Source organism: Taudactylus pleione, unplaced genomic scaffold (genome assembly GCF_031769625.1).
Source record: "Taudactylus pleione unplaced genomic scaffold, aTauple2 ptg001628l, whole genome shotgun sequence".
NCBI lineage: Eukaryota > Metazoa > Chordata > Amphibia > Anura > Myobatrachidae > Taudactylus > Taudactylus pleione.
This window is the reverse complement of record NW_028286025.1, coordinates 1,493,522-1,514,678: the sequence shown is the minus strand read 5'-3', so window position 1 is coordinate 1,514,678 and position 21,157 is coordinate 1,493,522. Positions and strand designations below refer to the sequence as shown.

Sequence of the window (21,157 nt, the reverse complement as noted above, 5' to 3'; positions counted from 1 at the left end):
CTCCACTCTTATCCCATCTGTGCAACTTTATCTTCTGCTCAGACCTCAGTTGCATAGACTGCATGTGTGTATTCCAATGAGCACACAATTCTGTGAAATAGCAGCTCCACCATTTTCTGAGTGACAGCAATCTCACTCTGTGAGAATGCTGAAACTGCAGTTAACCACAGGGTTTGATGGCATACCATATCATACCATACCATATCATACCAATGATCATAATTTCATTGCATTTTTTAGTTTGAGTGGCACAAATTCAGTAGGCTCTAAATACACTGCTTCCTATATTAAATTGTGTACATAAAACTGCTATGCACTCCCACTTTTAAGTAGTTGGTGGCTATATTTGAATATTTAGTATGGTGGTAATTCATACTTATAAATAAGATCATTTAAAGCAAGAGATACACAGCGCCTGACAGTGCTTTAAAAATGGTTATCCACAATATAATTGATATAAAAAGGTGTAATAATAGCTTATCTTTTTTGTCTTTAAAATCCTCGGTTGTTGCGGCAAAACGGTTTAGATAGTAAAATGTTTATGTATAGAAAAGGAAATATAACAGGGAAAAAACCATAACATTGTGCGTATCTTTAGGAACTTTTCTGTCCCCCTTTAAAAATCCAATATTATTATTAGTGCTTATGGTTTCTAGTTCAGGGTTAAATCCCATATATTATGTTCACAACCCAGACAAATTTTCTGTACTGAAAGTATTTTTATTTTTAAAATAAAAAAGGCAAAAAAATTAAATAATAAGTAAATAACAAAAACAATTAAGATAGAATATTAAATTGTGGAACTCCATCCACCGATAGGTATTGTACATACAATGTTAAAAACATATAAATCGCCTATCTGTCCACATGAGGTGTCAATGGATAGTGGCACCCCAACGCATTTCGTCTGCAGGTCAGACTTCTTCAAAGGGATCCCCTTGAAGAAGTCTGACTTGCAGACGAAACGCGTATCTTAATTCTTTTTTTGTTATTTACTTATTATTTTTTTTGCGTTTCTTTATTTTTTTTCCTTTATTTTAATAATAATGAAAATCACCTTTTCGTTTCTGCTTAAAAAGTTGACAGCTCTCTAAAACTTTTTAATAGTGTAGGGGTGTTTAAAGTGCCCTCCCTTTCCTGGTCTTAATTTGACCTCTCAACCACTTAACCACTTATACGGGGTAGTTAATTGTTACCATTAGTTTGTCTTCTAGTTAATGCCTTCCCCACAGCACCCTCCACCATAGGTCAATATTTGCTCAAGGTTGAATCTTTGCATCTAACCTAATAAGGTTTATAACCTGCAGAATTGGATCACTGTTACTAATAAAGGTGTATAGCAGGCAAAAGAACATTTCTATGCACATATTTACCCGTGTCCAGACTAGTATGCAGTGACCCAGCCCCAATATATACACTTGGGGGGCGATGTACGAGTATCGAAGCAGTGAAAAGATTGGAGAAGTTGCTCTATTCACCATATACTCTTCCTATAATTTTATAGAATATACTTGATGAATGCTACCTTGAAGCTGATTGGTTGCTATGGGCAACTTCCCCACTGGTCCACTTCGCCACTCTTTTCACTGTTTGATACATCAGCCCCTTGGATTGCCACTAGCCACCATCACCATTGAGCCTATATTAGGTACAAATGATGCCCCCTGGCGTAGTTATGCTTCTGTCCATAGCCCGCAATTACTGTAACACCTCCTCACTGAACATTGGCTATGGGCGTGATTCAACCAGGATCGCAACTGCGAATGCAATAGCGATTGCGCACGCAGTCTCGCTGCGATAGCATGCTAATCCATTGTGACCGCGATGCCATCGCAGCACTACACAGGGACGCCCACCTTACCTTACACACAGCCGTAATATTTAGCAAGACTGCGAAACCATCGGTAACATCGAGTACCATCGCAGCCTCACGCACACTTGCACAAGCTCTGACCTTACTCAGGAATTGCTAACCTCATCGCACGCTATAAGTGCTCAAGCTGCATACAGAATCGCAGTGGCTAATTTATGCACGCCCCTGCAGCGGCTTTCAAACGCACTGGCACGCCTGCATTTCACAGATCATCGCAGTGGCTAGTTCGCGCACCGCAATGCATCCGCAGCGCAGATCAAAACAATCGGCCGATTGCACGTGTAATCGCAGTTACGATCCTTGCTGAATCAGACCCTATGTGAGAACATCTGTTATATCCCAGTTATCCCTCACAAGTGGAGATGCGATCGGTATAAGGTATACCTAAACAATAATAACCTTAGTACTAAATGTGTCTGTACATCTCGGACATTTCTTCTAGATATTTCACATAATGTCCCACCCTCGGATCACCCCTCCCCATCATTACATTCACAACGTGCAACAGTCCAGTCACTTGCACAAAGAGAACAGCAGATACTCCGAAATGGCCATTGGTGTTAGCAGCCCGGGAACTTGCAAAGTATTCTATAGCATAGGGGGTTCCATTCAGGCGGTCGACATTCAGAATGTCGACAATCAAATTGCCGCCACCGTAATGTCAACATGGTCTGAATGTCACTATTCAGGGTGCCGACATGTTAAGAACATCAACAGATAACATGTCGACGGCCCACAATGTTGTCACCGACGTAATGACGACATGTTCAAAAATGTCAACATTGTGAACGCGGACAGTCACGAAGTCAACACATGCAATACAGGGTTTAGGCTTACCCAGTCGGTCAGCATTCACACTTTTGAAAATGTCGACATGAAGTCAGTGTCGGCATTGAGGGTGTCAACATGTCACCTGTTGACATTCTGAACATGCGATCTCCTGAACGTCGACATTCCCAACATATTGACATCATGGTGATGCCATTCCGCATGCTGACATATCATACCACACCCTAGTGTAGAACAAAAGAGCAATCTGCAACTTGTGATTGGACATCTCTATAGCAACGAGCTGTGCCTACTAGTGTACAGTCCGTGGATGACTTTCATATTGGCCAGTACATTATACCTGGGAAGCTCTCCCCGGCTGCTGGCGCCAGAAGTCATATTGAGGGACCTGTGGTGCTCTTATATGAGGCAATAAAGGTGAGTGACTTCTGCGGAGGTACCCTCCTATATTGTTATATAGGGGTGGGGGGCGGGAGTCTCCAAAGGTAGAGAACCTCTTTAATCCTCTCCTGAGTTTATCATCTTCTATTGTTGCAGAGGCAGCGACTCCTCCAGTCTGCGAATGGGGTCAGCTCCTTGACGCTGGACGGGAAGCAGGAGCTGCTGGAGAACGGACTATTACACGGGGACAAAGCGAATTTTCAGGAAGACAACGACTCCTCAAACTATCTGGTGCCATTCTCAGTACCCAGTAAGTTCCGGATGTAATCTCTAATACTATAATAGAGGACATGTGGTTATGGAGGCCTGTACACATACTGTAAATGAGCAGAGAACACGAAGGTTATTAGTCAATATAGGAATTGTATTCCTAAAATAAAGATGTGTGGTTACATTGAAAAATTAATAGAGGAGGTAAAGGTACATATTCACAGACAGTACATCAATACAGGACATAAGGACACACACACACACACACACACGAATAAATGTTACAAGGAATAATAGACATAAGGTAACATAGGGGCCCGATCAGAGTTGTACACAATACGGGGTAAATTTACTAAAGTGAGAGTTTTTAGAAGTGAGTTTTAAAAGTGATGTTGCCCATAGCAACCAATCAGATTCTACTTAACATTTAACTAGCACCTTCTAGAAGATAATAGCTAGAATCTGGTTTTTATGGGCAACATCACTTTTAAAACTCACTTCTAAAAACTCTCACTTTAGTATATTTACCCCTACTAATGTTTTCGTAAATGGAGCGATTATTTTTTGCCACTGCGCATGTGTCATGGGGCATTACCATAGTCGGACACTGTGAGTCTTTAATCGCAGTGTGATTGACAGGCAGGGAGTGTTTGGAGAATGTCGGCTAAAAACGCAGGCATGTCTCGATCGGAGGCAAGTCGCATCCTGCGTCTGCGATGCGACAGTGTATCAGCCACTGCGGCCATACTGAGCGACCATAGACTCACTCAAGGAGTTGATGTTTGCCTGATCTGCGCCCGATTTTGCGTATGAGTACGCAGTTGCAGACAGCTGCGGTGGCTCATGCGGGTGTCTCAGTACAAGTCCCGGCCGCTGTTGCAGTAGCAGATCTTTGCACATCAACAGCTACGGAAAACACAGCTGCGGCTGCAATAGTGTACAGCTCTGGCCCAAAGACCCAGACAAGTCAGTAGAAAATGTGAGGGCTTGGGATGTTACGTAGACAGGAAACAATAAATGTATAAAGGACGTGAGGTTAGATAGACACAAAATAATCTATATAAAAAGTAAAAAAGCATGTGTGTCTATCTGTCTGTTTTTCCTTTATTCACAGCCTCCCCCACGAGTTACGTACCTAGCTCCACCAAATTTGGCATGGTGGTGTAGTTTGACCAGGACTAGGTTTTTGCCTAGGTTTGAACTTCGTCATGGCCACACACTGTCACACAATCCCATAAAACTGGGGCACTCCTAAATTACACAGGTTCTGGGGCTGAGGGGCTGGCTTCATACACACGCTGTCACACTCTGGCAGGCTCATGAGCAGCTCAGCACTCGATAGATTCAGACTGTGGCAAACAGCATAATCAATCCACAATCTTTGATCCTGGCAAAGCTTAGCATATGGAGATTACAAACTGCGAGATTGATCACAGCCACACAGTTCCACTGTGGCTGGCCCCCCTTCTGTAAGGGAAAGGGATTCCAGTCCCGGCATTCCTCCCGATGATCGCCCTGCTAGACATGGTTTTCAGTGTTGGTCTGCTGAGTGATTTCAGGGGATGATTTAGCTGCGGACACAGTAGCAGGGATCGCGCAGGTTTCCTATTATCGGGAATCTGCACATGCACCTAACCCATATTGTGCCTATGAAGTACGGATCTATGAACCCTCATGTAGCCCGTGTCTGGGTGGGAAGCGGGCGGCGACAGCCTCCGTTTCCCAAAACAGAGGCTTGCCGCTACCGTTGGGGACTGGAGAGGCCAGGATCTCTGGGACCTATGTACGAAAGGGGCACTTTAGCACAATGTAAAAGCCGCTCCTTTTTCGCCTGCATACCGCTACGAAGCAGGAGCTGGTTACTGCGGTTGTTACTAATAGCAGAGTCGCTGAGGAAGGTGTATGTTAAGTCACCCCTCGGTGGTGTAGGCAGTATGGCAGAGACTGGACTCAGGTCTCCGGACTCCCGTCCTGGGCAGGGGAAGCAGAGACGTTTTTTTTTTCCAACAAACTTTATTGACACACGGCCAAAGTAATAGAGTTCAGGTCCTGCTTCTCCAGTGAAGAGAAGCAGAAATTGGGGCCTATTCATCAACACTAAAATAACGTTTTTAAGGACATTTTCCTTAAATAACGTTATTTTGGTATTCATGAACAGACTTAGCACAGGAGATATCACAGATATCTCCTTGCTAAGTTCCCCTGCGTTAATTTCCACACTCCCCATACATTAGTACATTAGTATGGGGATGTGGAAATTGTGGTATTCATCAAATTCCGAAAATTATGAATTTTCGGAATTTGATGCAGTTACTATTCGCCACTGTGAGGTGGCGAATAGCAGAATCCACTTACCTGTATCAGCGTGTGCAGGTCCCCCGACGAGTCCCTCCGGCGCTCTGCTCCGTCCTCAGGCTCCGGAGGCTGGTCGGACATGTGTGCTCCCCAGCAGAGCACAAGAAAGTTTAGAAAAAGAAAAAAAAAATTGGGGGGCGGTAAATGACAGGGGCGCTATACAAGATAGCAGCGCCGATAGCCTGGTCTATGTATGAAGGTCAGTTTGCCTGACCATTCCGCGCGCTGCAGCTGTTGCTATCGACAGCTGCAGCCTGGCGATGCCCTGCTGCGGGGGGCTGCCGGCTCCAGGGCTGCATATGGTCACTCAGCCGGCCAAAGGGATTGCAGATTATCTGATACTGCGTCCTTGGATGCAGCTCAGATCAGTAATGCATGCAGGGGGCCTGACGCCTACTGCTGCATTACCGTATTACAGCTATCGCGGCTGCTACCATGTTGGCAACTGCGATAGCATGTCCGTCTGCAGCTGAATCACCCCCTCTGTTCTGCAGTGATTCCTGAAACACAAGTGATTTTGGAAGCTATACAGATTTGTGTTCTATAAGTCAGTCTGCTCCTGATATACCCCATTCCAAACGGTATGAGAATGCGCTGCCTGCACTGTGAAGGCTGCAGGTGTACTTCAGGGTACAGACTTCAACCTGAGCAACGCCGGGTATCCCAGCTAGTAATTAGCACAGTTATGAGGGTCCATCGACATGGGATAAGAACTGGAATAATAGAGGACAAGAGGCTGCATAGATGCATAATAGTAGCAGACGTAAGATTGTGAACACTGCAATGAAGATGCGTAGACAGGGCCGGACTGGTCATCGGGCACTTCTGGCATATGCCAGAAGGGCCCCTAGCCTAAGGACCGGCTCGAGGAGGGGGGGGGAGAAAGAGTCCCCCGCCCTCCACCCAACGGCTGCAGAATCATTATGATATCACGGAGACGGAAGGGGTGGAGGCGTGTATGGGCCGGCGGCGGCTGTACTGGGCCGGGTAGAGACGGGGGCGTGCTGCGAGGCCAGCCCCCGTGCAACGCGGCACGCCCCCTTGATTTAACCACGCCCCTTCACACGTGAGTGCAGGGCGGACTGCCAGGGCTGATATACAGCCCCAGTCCGTCCCTGTGCGTAGACACTGAAGTCTGTTTTCTCAATAAAGAGTGGAGTGTTCTCTGTAGGACCCAGACACTTGCTGCTTTTTGCTATGACCCAACTATGCAGTGTCAGGGAATATGGAGCTACCATGCATCTTATTAATATTCAATGATTGCAAATGAAATGTTAAAGACATGTAAGATGATAGAATCATAACCACAAAAAGACTGACAATCTACACTTACCTAGTGGCTGAGCTACTCCCGATGCAGCAGATCCAGCACCTGTGAATCGCAATCGTAAGGAGGGGGGGTGGGGGGGGGGGCATTTACTACCTAGGCCCCCATGCTGCTCCACTGATGCCTCTTTACGCTCCTGCAGCAACACATTTACAGATATCTGTTATATTACAAGAAAACACTCCAGACCAGCGGTACTCATGTCCAGTCCTCAAGTACCACCAACAGGCCATGCTTTGTGGATGTCTGTAATCATGCACAGGTGCGTTAATCTCTTTTGCTGGGCCAGTAATTATCCCGCCTGCTGGAGAGGTGAGGATGAGAATCATGGCTCTGGGCAATTATTTTAGTCTAAAATAAATGCAACAAAAAAGTGTAAAAACGAAGTAATTCCTACAGTTCCTTTTTCACACATCTGGGGGATGCCATTACTTCTGGGTTATGCGTGGAGTCGGGCACTAACTAATTGAAACTGGCTCCCACCCCCTATATAACCCCTCCTCCATAACCACAGTCTTGTTTTTAGTGCCTTGGAGTAAGGTACTAGCTAGGTTCTAGCTTTTAGTTAGGTTAATTTCTTTATTTGGATGAGGATAGGGTAGTGTTACGCACTAAGCCTTCCTTTCTTCCGAAAGTGGTATCGGCTTTCCACATTGACCAGGATATTGTCCTTCCAGCTTTTCACCAGGATTCAGTGAGTATGTTAAGCTTCTTTCGTAGCACTGTTGGGTGTGGCAGGTGCGTTACGCATTCACTTGGACCGTACTGCGTCTTTGAGGCGTACAGATTCCCTGTTGGTGTTGATTGATGCACCATAAAGAGGCTGGCCTGCCTCAAAAGGTTCCATCGCTAGATGGGTCACTTCTTCCATTCGGCATATTTGTTCTGAAATGTGACGGTTCCGGCCTCAATTCGAGCCCACTCGACTTGTGCTGTTGGGGCTTCTTGGGCTGTGCAGCACGGTGCCTGGGTTGAGCAGCTATGCAAAGCAGCTACCTGGTCATCCGTACACACTTTTACCGCTTCCATACATTTGGCACGAAGGACGCATGTGTTAGGTGGAAACTTTTTAGAGCGGTCAGTTCCGAATCTCCCCCCCCTTAATTGGCTTGCTTTGGTATATCCCAGAAGTAATGGCATCCCCCAGATGGATGAAAAAGGAAATTAGATTTTTACTCACCGTAAAATCTCTTCCTTGGAGTCCATCTGGGGGATGCCGGGACCCCTCCCTTGTTTGGTTTCATACTGTATACCTGTTGGTTTCTGGTTTCTCAGTTCTTCTGTGGGTCTTTCTCTGGCTTTGTTAAACATAGACTGAGCCAGAGGCGCAGCATGGAGCCACAGCACCCGGTGCAAGTGCATGTCATGGCGCCCCCCCGCGCACACCAGCAGTGGGAGTCTGGCGCCACTCTGTGGGTGTGTCTCTACAAAGCCTCTTCTTCATTATCCCCCAATCCTTGAGCATTTTTTTTTATTTTTATAGAATGCCCTTTAATAATTGAACCCCCTGTAATGATATGTTCCCACCCCTGTGGCTTATTCCTGTATTCCCCAGTAATATAACGCCTCCCCCACCCCATCCACCCCAGTTGCCTACATTGATTACAGATCCCCCAAAGTGCCACCTTCCTCCTCCTTACTCTCTTCCCATCCCATATATACTCAGCAGAGCGTATGTGAGCTCCACTGGCTCCGCCCTCGCTACGCCCCTGCACTGAGCTTATGGTGGAAGGGGAGGGGTTATATAGTGGGCGGGAGCCAGTTTCAATTAGTTAGTGCCTGACACCACAGCTCACTACGCATAACCCAGAAGTAATGGCATCCCCCAGATAGACTCCATGGAAGAGATATTACGGTGATTTTGGCAACCTTCAAAACATTCCTCTGAATAGTTTACAAATGTTTAGGTGAATGCTGGTAGACATGCTCATACATACATACATAAGCACCATAACAATGTGTTATGGCGCCATGTGCCGGCCACGTGCGCCAGCGTCCGGAAGAGCAGAGCCCAGATCATCCTCAGCATCTTATAGGCTGCGGTGACCATGTCTAGAGGGTCCAGAGGATGGTTCCGGTGGCACCATAGCAGCGATTCTAGCTGAACGGCAGTCTGCGAGCCAGACGCAGGGACCGTGGGGCAGCGAGGTTGCCACCCACGTGCACTGTGTGGGGTCCTGAGGACCGAGTTTGAGAACCACTGCACTACACTATAAGGCGCATGCATCTTGCTTACACCATTTTTCGCTTTCATTAGGTGGCTGGGTGAACCGGTTTAAGTGGGCATTCTCCTGGCCTTTAATATGTATCCTGTATTTTACTATCCCGAACTGTGGTAAACCGCGCTGGGCGAACTTTTTCATGCTGACCTTCATCCTCTCCACTGTCTGGATCGCTGTCTTTTCCTACATCATGGTCTGGATGGTGAGTAATAATTTTTTTTATAATGACCATATCATTATCGGGTGGATTAGTGAGGTTTTAAGAGAGTGGGCGGATCTCATTCAATGTGGCAACGTACACATGTGACCAAGTTGGACAAGGATTCTCTTGATTGGTGCTCACTTGGTCCGTGTATAGCCCACTGTAGGCCTGAGCCTAACTTGTTACCATGGAAACTCATTCAGGAGTCTATTCACTAAGCTTTGGAGAGAGATAAAATGGTTAAAGATAAGTCTCAGCCAATCAGCTCCTAACTGTCAGTTTAAAAAAATGACAGTTAGAAGCTGATTGGCTGGGACTTATCTTTCTCCATTGTATCTCTCTCCAAGGTTTAGTGAATAGACTCCTATATCTAAAGTTTATTAAGGAGACTGGGAGAATAAACTGTGTCATGATGTGTTTCTTCCTTTTCTGTATATGGCAGGTATATCCCTGTGAACCTTTTCCATTCTAAACTGTTATACATATCTGGTTGTATATAATGCTGTGGTTATTGGGTGATTATCAGGGCTGTCTGATGAAGTGGTATGTGATGTGTAATTATGGGGAATAACAGAAGTGTTTGGAGACAATGGGCAGGATGTACTAAGGTAAAAAAAATGCTGTAAAACCCCTGAAAATGCAGTTCTTGGGGGTTTTACCGCATTTCTCATATGTACCAAACTCCGGAATGTGATACACTCTGGATTCTGGACCCGGTGGGAAATGGCACCCCTGAGGGGGATCCAATCGCATCTCTCCCAGCTCCCCCCGCGGCGTGCGCGTCCTGCTGTGCATGCGCAAAATAATACCAGAGGGACTTCTGTGTCATAAACCTGGAAGTCCCTCTATCGCAAAGGACAGCTTTTACCGGGAGAGCTGTCCTTTGTGATTTTCTAGGTACATACCGGCAATATTAGCATGATTGCCGGTATGTACAGTACCTGATAGCTGGCGGTAGGTGATGCTTAGTACATCCCGCCCAGTAGATGTGTGTTATGCTGGAGCTCTCTGGAAGTGACATCACTGACACAGGTGGGAGGAGTAAGAGGTCAGACCTATGGTCATTACATGCTAATGAGATGACATAATTTTTATCAGCAGTTGGTTATAATCTATGGATGGTCAAATTGAAGGAAAAATTATGCCTCTTTTTTTTTTTTTATATCCCATTTCTTTATATGAACTAAACAGGCGCTGGGGTGTTTTATTTTATTACGGTCATTAGGTGTTACCTGTCTCCTCTCTTTCGGCACAGGTGACAGTTATCGGCTATACTCTAGGAATTCCCGATGTAATAATGGGTATCACATTTCTGGCGGCAGGCACCAGCGTTCCGGACTGTATGGCCAGTCTGATAGTAGCGAGACAAGGTACTGTGCCTCCACCTCCCCTGCTTTTCGCTCTACAGTCATTTCCATTGTGCTGTCCCACCTGGGTTTTCTGTTTGTCTCATCATCGTTTCCACTCTTATTTTCCTACATCTTCCAGTGCGGAATCTAAGGCTGGCATTACAGGACAGAATTGGCGGTCTCTCAGTGCCAGATTAACAACAGGCAGCCAGGGCGCTGACCCAGGGCCCCCACACATAGCTACATGACTAGCATTGGGGGGGCACTGGCATATGTGGCCTGTGGTTACTGTGTTTCATAATGTGTACTGGGGGCACTACAGCGTGCTTAACACATTTGAGGTGCTGGGAGTATTTACATATTACACTATCATATTGTCAGGTAATCCCATAATTTAATTGCTATTGGGGCCATCACACTCAAACCTTCTGAAGAGGACAAGTGTAAAAGTTGCCCATACTGTAGCAACCAATCAGATTCTAGCTAACATTTTTTTTAAGCAGGTACAGTCGTACTCACTGTTACATGCACACTGGTAATGGAGCAGAGCGGAGTTCTACACAGCTCACCAGCTGGTTAGTGTATGCTGCTTGCAGGTAGTGGTGCAGTATGCTATAACAGCTTTATGCAGGTATACACTGGGGTTTCTCAGGAGACTTCTGCCTCCCACCATGTCATTATACACAGATTACAAAAATGGCTGCAGTCAAATGTGCAGGAGCACATCGGGTTGGAGGACGGACCTCCCTGCAGCCTCTGGGTTCTAGTACCCAGCCTGTATGCAGAGTGAGGAGAAAGTGCAGGAGCTCACTGCTTTCAAACACTAAAGAGTTGAGAAGTTGCCCATAGCAACCAATCTGCTCCTAGCTATCATTTTATAGAATTTACTTGATAAATGCAAGCTAGAAACTGATTGGTTGCTGAGGGGAATGTCTCCACATCTCCACTCTTTAGCAGGCTTGATACATCTCCCCTGTGGAGATGCTTGCAAGCTTCCAGTCTGTATGTCTTTGATTCCTCCTCAGATAAAGTTGATACAAGCACGTTGCAGATGACACAGTCTAACATGTATGTACTTTTTGCAGTTTATTGTACCTTTATTTTGCAGGACTTGGGGACATGGCTGTATCTAACACTATAGGGAGCAACGTCTTTGACATTCTCGTTGGACTTGGAGTTCCCTGGGGACTACAAACCATGGTCATTCACTCTGGATCCACGGTAAGTTGTGTAAATCAATATTGACACCTTCAAAAGCCACCTGAGCGTCAATACAAAGTCACATCAGACTTTTCCCAGATATCTGTTTGGCAGACGTTTCCTCAGGCCAGGTGTTCCCCTTCCAGGTTCCCCTTCTCCAAACAGTGGTGACACAGCATGCCGATGGTACTGCATAGCGAGATTCATTTCCAGACTGTTATTCCAATCCACATGTGAGCACTCTCCAGTGTGTGCCGTCATCTGTTGGCTGAATTTCCAGCCATGTCAGAAAAATGGGGCCAACGATTTTCATTGGGGCTACTTGCATGGTGACATCGAGGCAAATTACCGATACCAGTCATTAAAAGTTCAGATTATAGCATATATTTGGGTCAATGTAAAATTAACTTTTATCACAATCACATGTGTGTATGTGGATGTCCCTTAGGACAATATATGGGTGAGCATTTAGTATCCACACGGTCTGCTGAGATCCACCAGTGGAAATGCTGTTCAAAGTTACTGACTGCTAGATGGACCATGAATGCTAACAGCAGCGCTCACATGGTCAGGAAGTATTAATACCCCATTTGCTTTGAAAAAACAATGTTCTCTAATTTCATAGATGTTTACAACTATTGAATCACGTGTGCAAAACATGTGCCCACGTATTTCTGCTTCAAACACTTGCCTGACCATCCCTCGCAAACATTGTATCCTACAGGGTGAGTACCATCCATGTTCCCTACTGGTGGATGCCCCTTGTGGAATGTCAGTATAGGTCAGCAGTGTGTGGAGGTTTACTCTCCTCATATGGTGAAATGCGTAGATGCCTCCTCTGTTTGATCTTTGAGAGGCGAGTATGTTAGTCCCAAAGTAGCCGGTGGCCAAGGTATCGCCTCGTCTTCCTTTCACTGCAATCATGAACTTCCAGAACCAGGACTTTTTAAAGTTAAATTGTATTCACAGGAGCTTCTGATTTGGTGTTTGAGGTTGACCAGACAACAAGCATTCTGGACATGTTCCTGATACTGATTATTATGTCCACATCCAGCAGAGCTGGAGGAACAACAGGGAGGCTAGAGGTGATCGCCCCTGGGCCCCCACACATAGCTATAAGGGGGGCACTGTGGATTATGTGTGGCATACCATGAACCGGGCCACATTATGCAGTATTTTATTTACATCACCAGCATATCTTATTAACAATTTTATTGGTAGGGGCCCCCAAAAGTTAGTTGCCCAGAGGCCGCTGTAAACCTTATTCTGGTCCAGATATCCAGAATGGATAATGGGGTCTCAAATAAAACCAGGACTGGGGAGAAGAAGTGTGGCTGCAGCCTAGAAATTGTCTATCGTTATAAATGATATATTTACTTTGCTTTTATGATTTATTCTCCATCTCAATGTAAGACCCACGGGAAATCTACACATCAAGAGCGGAAAAGCCTTTGACAAAACTGCAGCGTCTCTCTAACAGAAAATAAAAAGTCATTTTTTGTGAGAGTTTTTATGAGAGTTTGAGGCAGATTGAGCTACAAATTCAGCTGAGTTTTTGTCAAAAAAAATTGCTACAGTACATTATAGAAAAGGGGCTTCGAGAAAGCTCCTTGTGCTTTAAAAAGGTCAAATTGTGAGCGTGAAAGGTCCCAGCCAGATGCTGAGTTAGATGTACTGTACATGAAAATGTGTCTGAAGTGAGAGAAATGTAACCTGCAGGCTTTGATGTAGCCACGGATGAGTCACTTATCTGTCGGCCCTAAAGAATCTTTTTTATCCCGATAGGTATTCTTCTGCCTTACATTAAAGAACTGTCGCTCTACTTTATTCTTGTTACTGGATTTCGCTGATCTCATAAAGTGTCAAAAAGTTCTAAACAAAAGTTGGTTTTGTGCTAAAGTTCATCAATTGTACCTTTATTTTTCAAAGGAAGCACTAAACCCTGGGATAAGGCAAAGAGAAGGGTTTCCCATTGGCGCAAGTTATCCAGAAGATGTTTTTTAAAAAGGACAAAGAGTGTTTTTCTTGTCCATAGCAATTAAATGTGCTCTAACAATTTGATGAAAGAATCAATGTTCATTTATTAATCCAAGGCTAAAGTAGCTGACAGGTAATTTGCTTGGTTATAGCCAATATGGACAGTTCTTTCCAGCTGCACATTAATTATTCTATGTCAGGGGTGGGGAACCTTTTATCTGCCAAGGGCCATTTTGATATATATATCATTATTCATGGGCCCAGTGCAGGCCACGTCCCCTCCGTGTGACGTCACACGGGGCGGGGACACAATTGCCGTTGATGACAGCAATGCCCAGAGCATCCTGAGGATGCTCCAGGCAGCACTGCTGCATAGATTCTGGCACCAGGGTACCATTCTAGGCACCCTACTAGCCAAATGAGGCTAGCAGAGAAAAGCTCAGAGGGCCAGACCAAATGATTCCGCGGCGGGCCTTATATAGCCCCCACGCCTGAGGTTCCCCATCCCTGTTCTATGTGAACACCTGGGCAGCTAACGTCAGAACCTACATTTCCAAAGTGTATTTCTTAATTTGATGAAGTGGTCTGCGACTCATGAAACGTGTCAGTTGCACTTGAAATCATTGAAACAACAGAATGTATTTGATGAACAATTCTTTGCCTTCAGGGGCAAACTTGGGGCCTCATTCAGACCCGCTCGCAAGCGCTATGTGCTCGCAAGCGGGTGGATGGTGGGGCACTGCGCACTCCGGGGCTCGCTACAAACGAGGCGGCTGTCGATGTTGATCGACAGCACGCCCCGTTTTGTAGGCGGGTCGGGGGGGGTGGCTGGCCAAACGGAGGCGTTCCCGAAGGAATGTCTGCCGTTTCGGGACGGCCCTGCTGACTGGCCCTACTTCCTGCTCTATTAGGTCTCGTCGCAAGCCCATCACCTGGCCGCTCGCAAAAGCTGTGGGTGGTCACCCACAGCTTAGCGAGTGGCCAGGAGGCCGGTTTTAAAAAAGAAAATGGCCGCCCTGATTCAGAGGGAGCGCTCGCTTTTTGCGAGCGGCTCTGAATCAGGGCCTTTGTCCCGTAATGTGAGATCTCACTCTATAGGAGAATAACTACTTCCCGGGCAGTTAAACCTGGCTTCACCATATCCTTTTTATCAATGGTACCAATTGTATCAATGGTACCAATCAATGGTACCAATTGGTTTCCTTTCCTGTTATAGGGCTCTGGTATTACCCTTAGTTTATAATGCAGAGAAACAAGCATCGTCTTTTCTTAGCGATTCCTACCAGCACTGCACCCCGTCATTTACATGTTGCTAATTTATTGAGATTACAGTTAGTGGGAAAATGGAATTTATTTCAAGGTTTAGGGAGAGGATTTTCCTATAAGGTAGAGTGGAGGCGTTCGCCCAGTTGTAAAGTAATGAGGCCATCTTACGCCAATTTAGTTGTCACCCCTCAGATCACCACAAAACACCGTTGCTCCATTCTTGACCCTTTCTTGGCTACATCCCATCTATATAAATGAAATAAACGTACTTTGCCAGTAATTAAAATAGGTGGGAGCCCAGGTAAGAAACACGTGGGAAAATGATGGCGCAAGTGGAAATCCTGACGGTTTCTGTACGATACGAGTACTGATACTGCCCTTGCGTGGAGCGCTAAAGTTATTGCTTTCTGGTCTTAGTTTAGTTCAACTTTAAGGAAGTTAAAGATAATAGGGAGTATAATACACCGAGTGGCCAAATAATTATGACCACCAAGAGATTTTACGTAAAGTAGCTATTTGCAGATAATGATGACCGCGGATGTCTGAGGCTGTAGACGAGCGGAAAGGCGAAGCTGTGCAGGGACTAATGAAGCGCATTACTCATGAAATAATGGGTACACTACGCCATCTGATGGACTTCGAACACGGAATGATTGTTGCCGCTCACCGGTGCGGTGCTAGCTTTAGCAAAACGGCTGCACTGGTGAACTGGTCAATGGACGCAGATGTTAAAGTGGATACAGGGTGGACCAGCAGACAACAGCACAGGAGAATGAGTCCTTGGGGGGGGGGCTTTGCGGCCCTGCAAATAATTTATTTTTATTTTTTTCCGAGGGGGCATGGCCACTCCTCCCACGATTAAGTCACGCCCCCTCAATAGTACGGGGGCTCACTACAGCCCTGTCTGTCCGTTAGTAGTATCCATGCCTAGAAGATTTCAAGCCGTATTAAGAGCAAAATGTCGCCCGTTCAAAGTACTAAAGGCCCTTTACTGAATGTTAATTTGTGATTTAATCCTCTGCTTCCAAATATTTACATGGTTCTTCTTGGAATAATTAGATTAATCCACAGATAAACAATACTGTTTGTGTCTTCTCTCTTACAGGTGAAAATTAACAGCAAAGGACTAGTGTACTCAGTCATACTCTTGCTGGGATCTGTGGCCCTTACTGTAAGTACTGAATATTCCGAACACCTGTAACGCTAAGCTGTGCTACCTATATCTCTGCAGTCTGTGTGAGGAGTGAGGTGTCTAACAGCGGGAGGAGGTAGGAGGCGGATGGATACTTCCCGCAACACGTTACAGCGTTTATAAACTGTCTTCTAGGGGAGCTAGTCAGTATTTCCACCTCTAATAGGGGTCTATTTACTAAGCAGTGTTAGGGGACAGAGTGAAAAGTGATAAGGTACCAGCCAATCAGCTCCTAACTGTCATTTTTCAAACACAGCCTGTGAGATGACAGGAGCTGATTGGCTGGCACCTTATCACTTTCACTTTGTCTCCTAACACTGCTTAGTAAATAGACCCCATAGTTACTCACAGTATTGGTAATTGTTGGGTCGGGCATGAGGGGCACAGGCGACATAGAGGACTAAAGAAAATGGATAGGTTTAACTTTATATAGACCGCAAGGGGGAATTCAATTCCTTGTGATGGATGCGCAGAACTGTATTGCTGGGCACTCAGCTATCAGTATCTACAATTATTTTTTTGCCGCAATCCATAGAGGTGCGCAGATAAATTTGCGAAGACTGCCGACCGTGATTTGTGTGGCTGTATATCATGTTGCTGTTCATCGGCACATTGCGCCAAAATTAATTACTCCCCTTAGGGACTGTGTTGAAAATATAGGGGCGGTTTCTAAGTCGGACTGATCTCATCAGGCTCGCAAATGGCGAGTTTTTGCATCCAGCGAATTTGTGACTATCTCCGTCCTATTCTGTTTGCTATCTACATTATCTAGTAGAGGTTATATAGAACTTATCTTCTATTGCACCACACAAAACGTCATTTTCTTCCCGCAGGTCATCGGTGTGCACGTCAATAAGTGGAAACTGGACAAGAAACTGGGATTCTACGTCTTCTTCCTGTACGCCATCTTCCTGTGTGTTTCCATACTGATAGAATACAACGTTTTCACTTTCGTTAACTTTCCAATGTGCCAGGATGACATTTGATGGCTGATACACAGGCCGAAGTCAAGTAAACCTCTGTTCCAACTAGCGACCAAGATCATTTTCTGCCATCCTATGGAAAACCTGAAATCCTCTCCCTGCCGCAGATGCCAGGAAAGTTGATTTCTACTAGAATGTAAAGGAAGATGAACTCTATCTTCGCCGGGTAGACTGTCACGAATGGCACGACCCGAAATGAGGCCAGCGTCTTCCAAAGATGTGTAAACTGCTGCTGGATTATTTTTATAATGAGAAAAAAAAATAAAAAATTCTGAAGGTTGTTTTGAAAGCCCTTGGACAGGACACTCGATTGCTTGGCGCTTGCCGCGCACCGCAGCTGGTAATCTGCAGTTACATTTCCTGAACATGTATCGCACATCATACACAAAGTAAATGTGTACATTTTAACCGCTCACCTATAAGCGGTACAGCAGATGACATGCAATTTCATCTTTTTCTATGTGGAACCGTTTGTATAATCTGCCAGACGAACAAACCCATGGGACCTTTTAAAAGATGTATCATGTTTTCTAAAAGTATCTCTGGGATGCGAGTACGGCACACAAAACTATTTCTTCTATAATATTGTATGAACCTCAAGGAAGTTACTAAACCTTCACTCTTATAAACAACTGCAAAGCACACTTTTTATAATGGGACGTAAGTGGTATCAAACCCCCACCTGAGAGTTTGAAGACCATTGCACATTCAGTATTACAAAGACTTTTAAAAGAGCATTTAATATAACCTTATTTGTATTTGTGCTTGTATCAAAGGATATTTGATAAAGAGATGTCTATAAAAAGGAATGTTTTATTTAAATGCACAATATCAAATACAATATTTGTGTTTATCGACAGATTGTGAGGAGTTTTCAGTCATTTGGCAGTTCACACATTCAGCTCTGTGAATTCGCACTGTGCGTGCTCTGAAACTGTTTGCATGGGTGTATAGGCAATGCTAACTCATGTGCTACAAACCCACCCGCATGTTTCTTTTACGCAACCTACAGGGCCGTAGAGAGCTGTTCTGGGCCCTGGTACTTTCAGGGGGTGTGGCCTAATGTAAGGAGGCGTGACCACACCTCCTTACAAAAAAAAAATAGTATTCGCTGCACCGTGTGCTGTTCTGGGGAGACACAGGTTTCTGCCCCTGACAGGAAAGAGAGGGGCCCCCGAGTAATTAGTACCCACTCCCCACCCCACCTGGCAACCATTGCTCACTTTACTTCCAGCTGTGCATCAGCCACTATATTTCTAGAACAACAGGGACAAATGATGCTCATTTCATACCTATTTATTTCCAGCAGAATGATCACAATAATTCCCCATGTTACTGGTGGTGCACAGTGAGGTACACACTTTGTGCATGTGTTTTAGGTGTTTGTGAAACTGTCACAGTAATCTCTTAGCTTAAGAGGAGCTTTCAAATCCTGCTTGGTCTGTAACTTCTATATATGGGCATAAATCCTGGAAGTACAACATTAAGGAGAAGATGCGCTAAGCCCTGTAACACAGACCACTACTTCTAAATGTCAGCTGCTTTTTATAGTGGAGCCTTCATTGTTAGCTAGCTGTATATATGCACGTTGTCCAGGAATTGCTTATAATGTAAGTTAGCTAACATAAGGCTGTGATCATAGGATGAAGTGGGACTATAGAAGTGGCAGCATATTAATACCTGAATGGTTGGGGGCTGCCGAGACCCCACAGCTGTAGGGATTTCTATAGATTTAATTTAATTTTAGGTGTAATTCTAGATAGGTTTTTTTACACTAAAGGCCCCCATACACCTACGCCATTTCTAGACGATCCCACGATTTTCGACTCGACGTACATTCAGTCTTGTTGAAATCGTGCATTTTTTTTTCATCCGATGCGCGCTCCCGCGGGTCCTTCAATCGTATCTTATGATCATATGTGCAGCACAGATGTTCCATCGTATCGTGTTCAGAACGTGGCTTTATTTTTTTTTCATGCGATCGGTCGTGTGGCAATACAGACATTTCAATGAGTGTTTGTCCCTATTCCCTAATGAGCGCCTGAGGCACAGGATCGATCATACGACTGATCCTGTGCAAAGAAAAAAAAACGTGCCGACGGATCTGCAGGGTAATCGGATGTAAAACGGATCGGAAGCTGATCGTGTAGGTGTATGGGCCCCATAAGCCATAAAATACAAAGTGATAGCATTCAATCTTTACCTCCCATTTGCAAAAAAAAAGGGAAGGGGAGTGTGCGCGTTTAAAAGAGGAGTGGCCTCACAGTATGGGGGTGTGGCCATGTGTGACACTCCCGTTTTTCATCATGCTTCCCGAGCTACTAGACTTGGTGGCATCCTGGTATAAAATAAATTTAAGGAAGGAATTTCAAATTTGTATGTTTGTAACATTAAACTTGGTGAGGGCATGAAGGAGAAGTAGAATCATATTAGTAAAGTAGTTAACAAACCTCTTCACACACTATGAGTTCATCATAGACTAAAGGCCTGCACATGCTAGGCGATGTCTAGTGCATACTGAGGTCATTAGCGACGGCACCCGGCTGGGTGTCTGCATCAGCAAATGCATTTGGCAGCATGGCTCTCACTAGCTATGTCGCCGACGCGCGGGACTGCGCATCGTCAGTGACATTGAGGATTGAGGATACACACCAGACGATGTGCCTGATATCTCGTCCAATCCGGCTGGATCAGATGAGATATCGTCTAGTGTGTACCCGGCTTTAGGTGTATACAGTATTTACAAAACGGCTGCTTTTGCAAGTCGCCAATTCAGTGGGTTTGAGCTCAAAATGAAAAGCGCCACTAATAAGTGCAAAACTTGCTGGGTTTGCCGCTTTAAATTTTTAAGCTCAAACCCACTTAGAAGCACTGCTTGCGAACGTCGCAACTTTGTAAATATTCCGAATTACTGGGTGCCATGGCACCCTGAGGTGCCGCAGGGCACTTGCAGGGGTGCCACAGGTTATTGATCCATTACCAAATAAAATTATTTATGGTCATTGTGAGAGGCAAAACCAGAGCTGGTGCCTGCCAGTCATAAAACGGGATGTAGTTAAATTGCCGGCGGATGGGTTTGCCGGCCTCCGAAATCCCGTTGCCGGAAATCATTCCGTCTGGCAAAATGCTGATGCCGATATTCTGAAGGAGATCAGGATACCGGCATCCCGAACGCCAGAATCCCGAATTTCCGGTTAGGCACCCCCCTGAGGAGGGTTGGGCTACGGGGAGGGGGATTAGGGTTAGGCACCCCCGGGGGGTTATGCTTAGGGTGCGGTAAGGGGGGGTTTGGCACCACTTGGGGGAGGTTAGGGTTGGGCACTTAGGGGGGGAGGTTAGGGTTAGGCATCCACCGGGAGGGTTAGGCTTAGGGTGCGGTAAGGGGGGTTCGCGACCACCAGGGGGAGGTTAGGGTTCGGCACTAGGAGGGGAGGTTAGAGTTAGGCATTCCCGGGATGGTTAGGCTTAGGGAATGGTAAGGGGGGGTTGGCACCAAAAGGGGGAAGTTAGGGTTGGGCACTAGGGGGGGATGTTAGGGTTGGGCACTAGGGTGGGAGGTTAGGGTTAGGTACCAAAGTGGGAGGGTTAAGGGGGTGGTGAGGGATAGATATAGTATACTTACCACCCCTTCAGCATTCGGGCTTCCAGCATCAGCCACCGATATTTCATACCCATTCCTCATAAAATATGTGGAAAAACAGCAGCACACTCCTGTCCTCCACCACATAACTGACCCTAAGGATGACAGGTCAGCACAATTTACTGAATTTA

General features: G+C 45.6%; 1 protein-coding gene across 3 annotated transcripts in view; it reads left to right on the top strand.

Moving 5' to 3' along the window:
* Nucleotides 1-18,239, top strand: part of SLC24A4 (solute carrier family 24 member 4) — a 170,311-nt gene extending 152,072 nt beyond the window's left edge. For all 3 annotated transcript variants that reach the window (XM_088464303.1, XM_088464302.1, XM_088464304.1), the window contains 6 exons: nt 3,200-3,353; nt 9,253-9,419; nt 10,675-10,789; nt 11,877-11,989; nt 16,317-16,382; nt 17,237-18,239. In XM_088464303.1, coding sequence (XP_088320429.1) covers nt 3,200-3,353; nt 9,253-9,419; nt 10,675-10,789; nt 11,877-11,989; nt 16,317-16,382; nt 17,237-17,389 — 768 coding nt within the window. In that variant the 3' untranslated portion in view covers nt 17,390-18,239. The remainder of the gene's footprint in view (nt 1-3,199; nt 3,354-9,252; nt 9,420-10,674; nt 10,790-11,876; nt 11,990-16,316; nt 16,383-17,236) is intronic.
* The last annotated feature ends 2,918 nt before the right edge of the window (nt 18,240-21,157 follow it).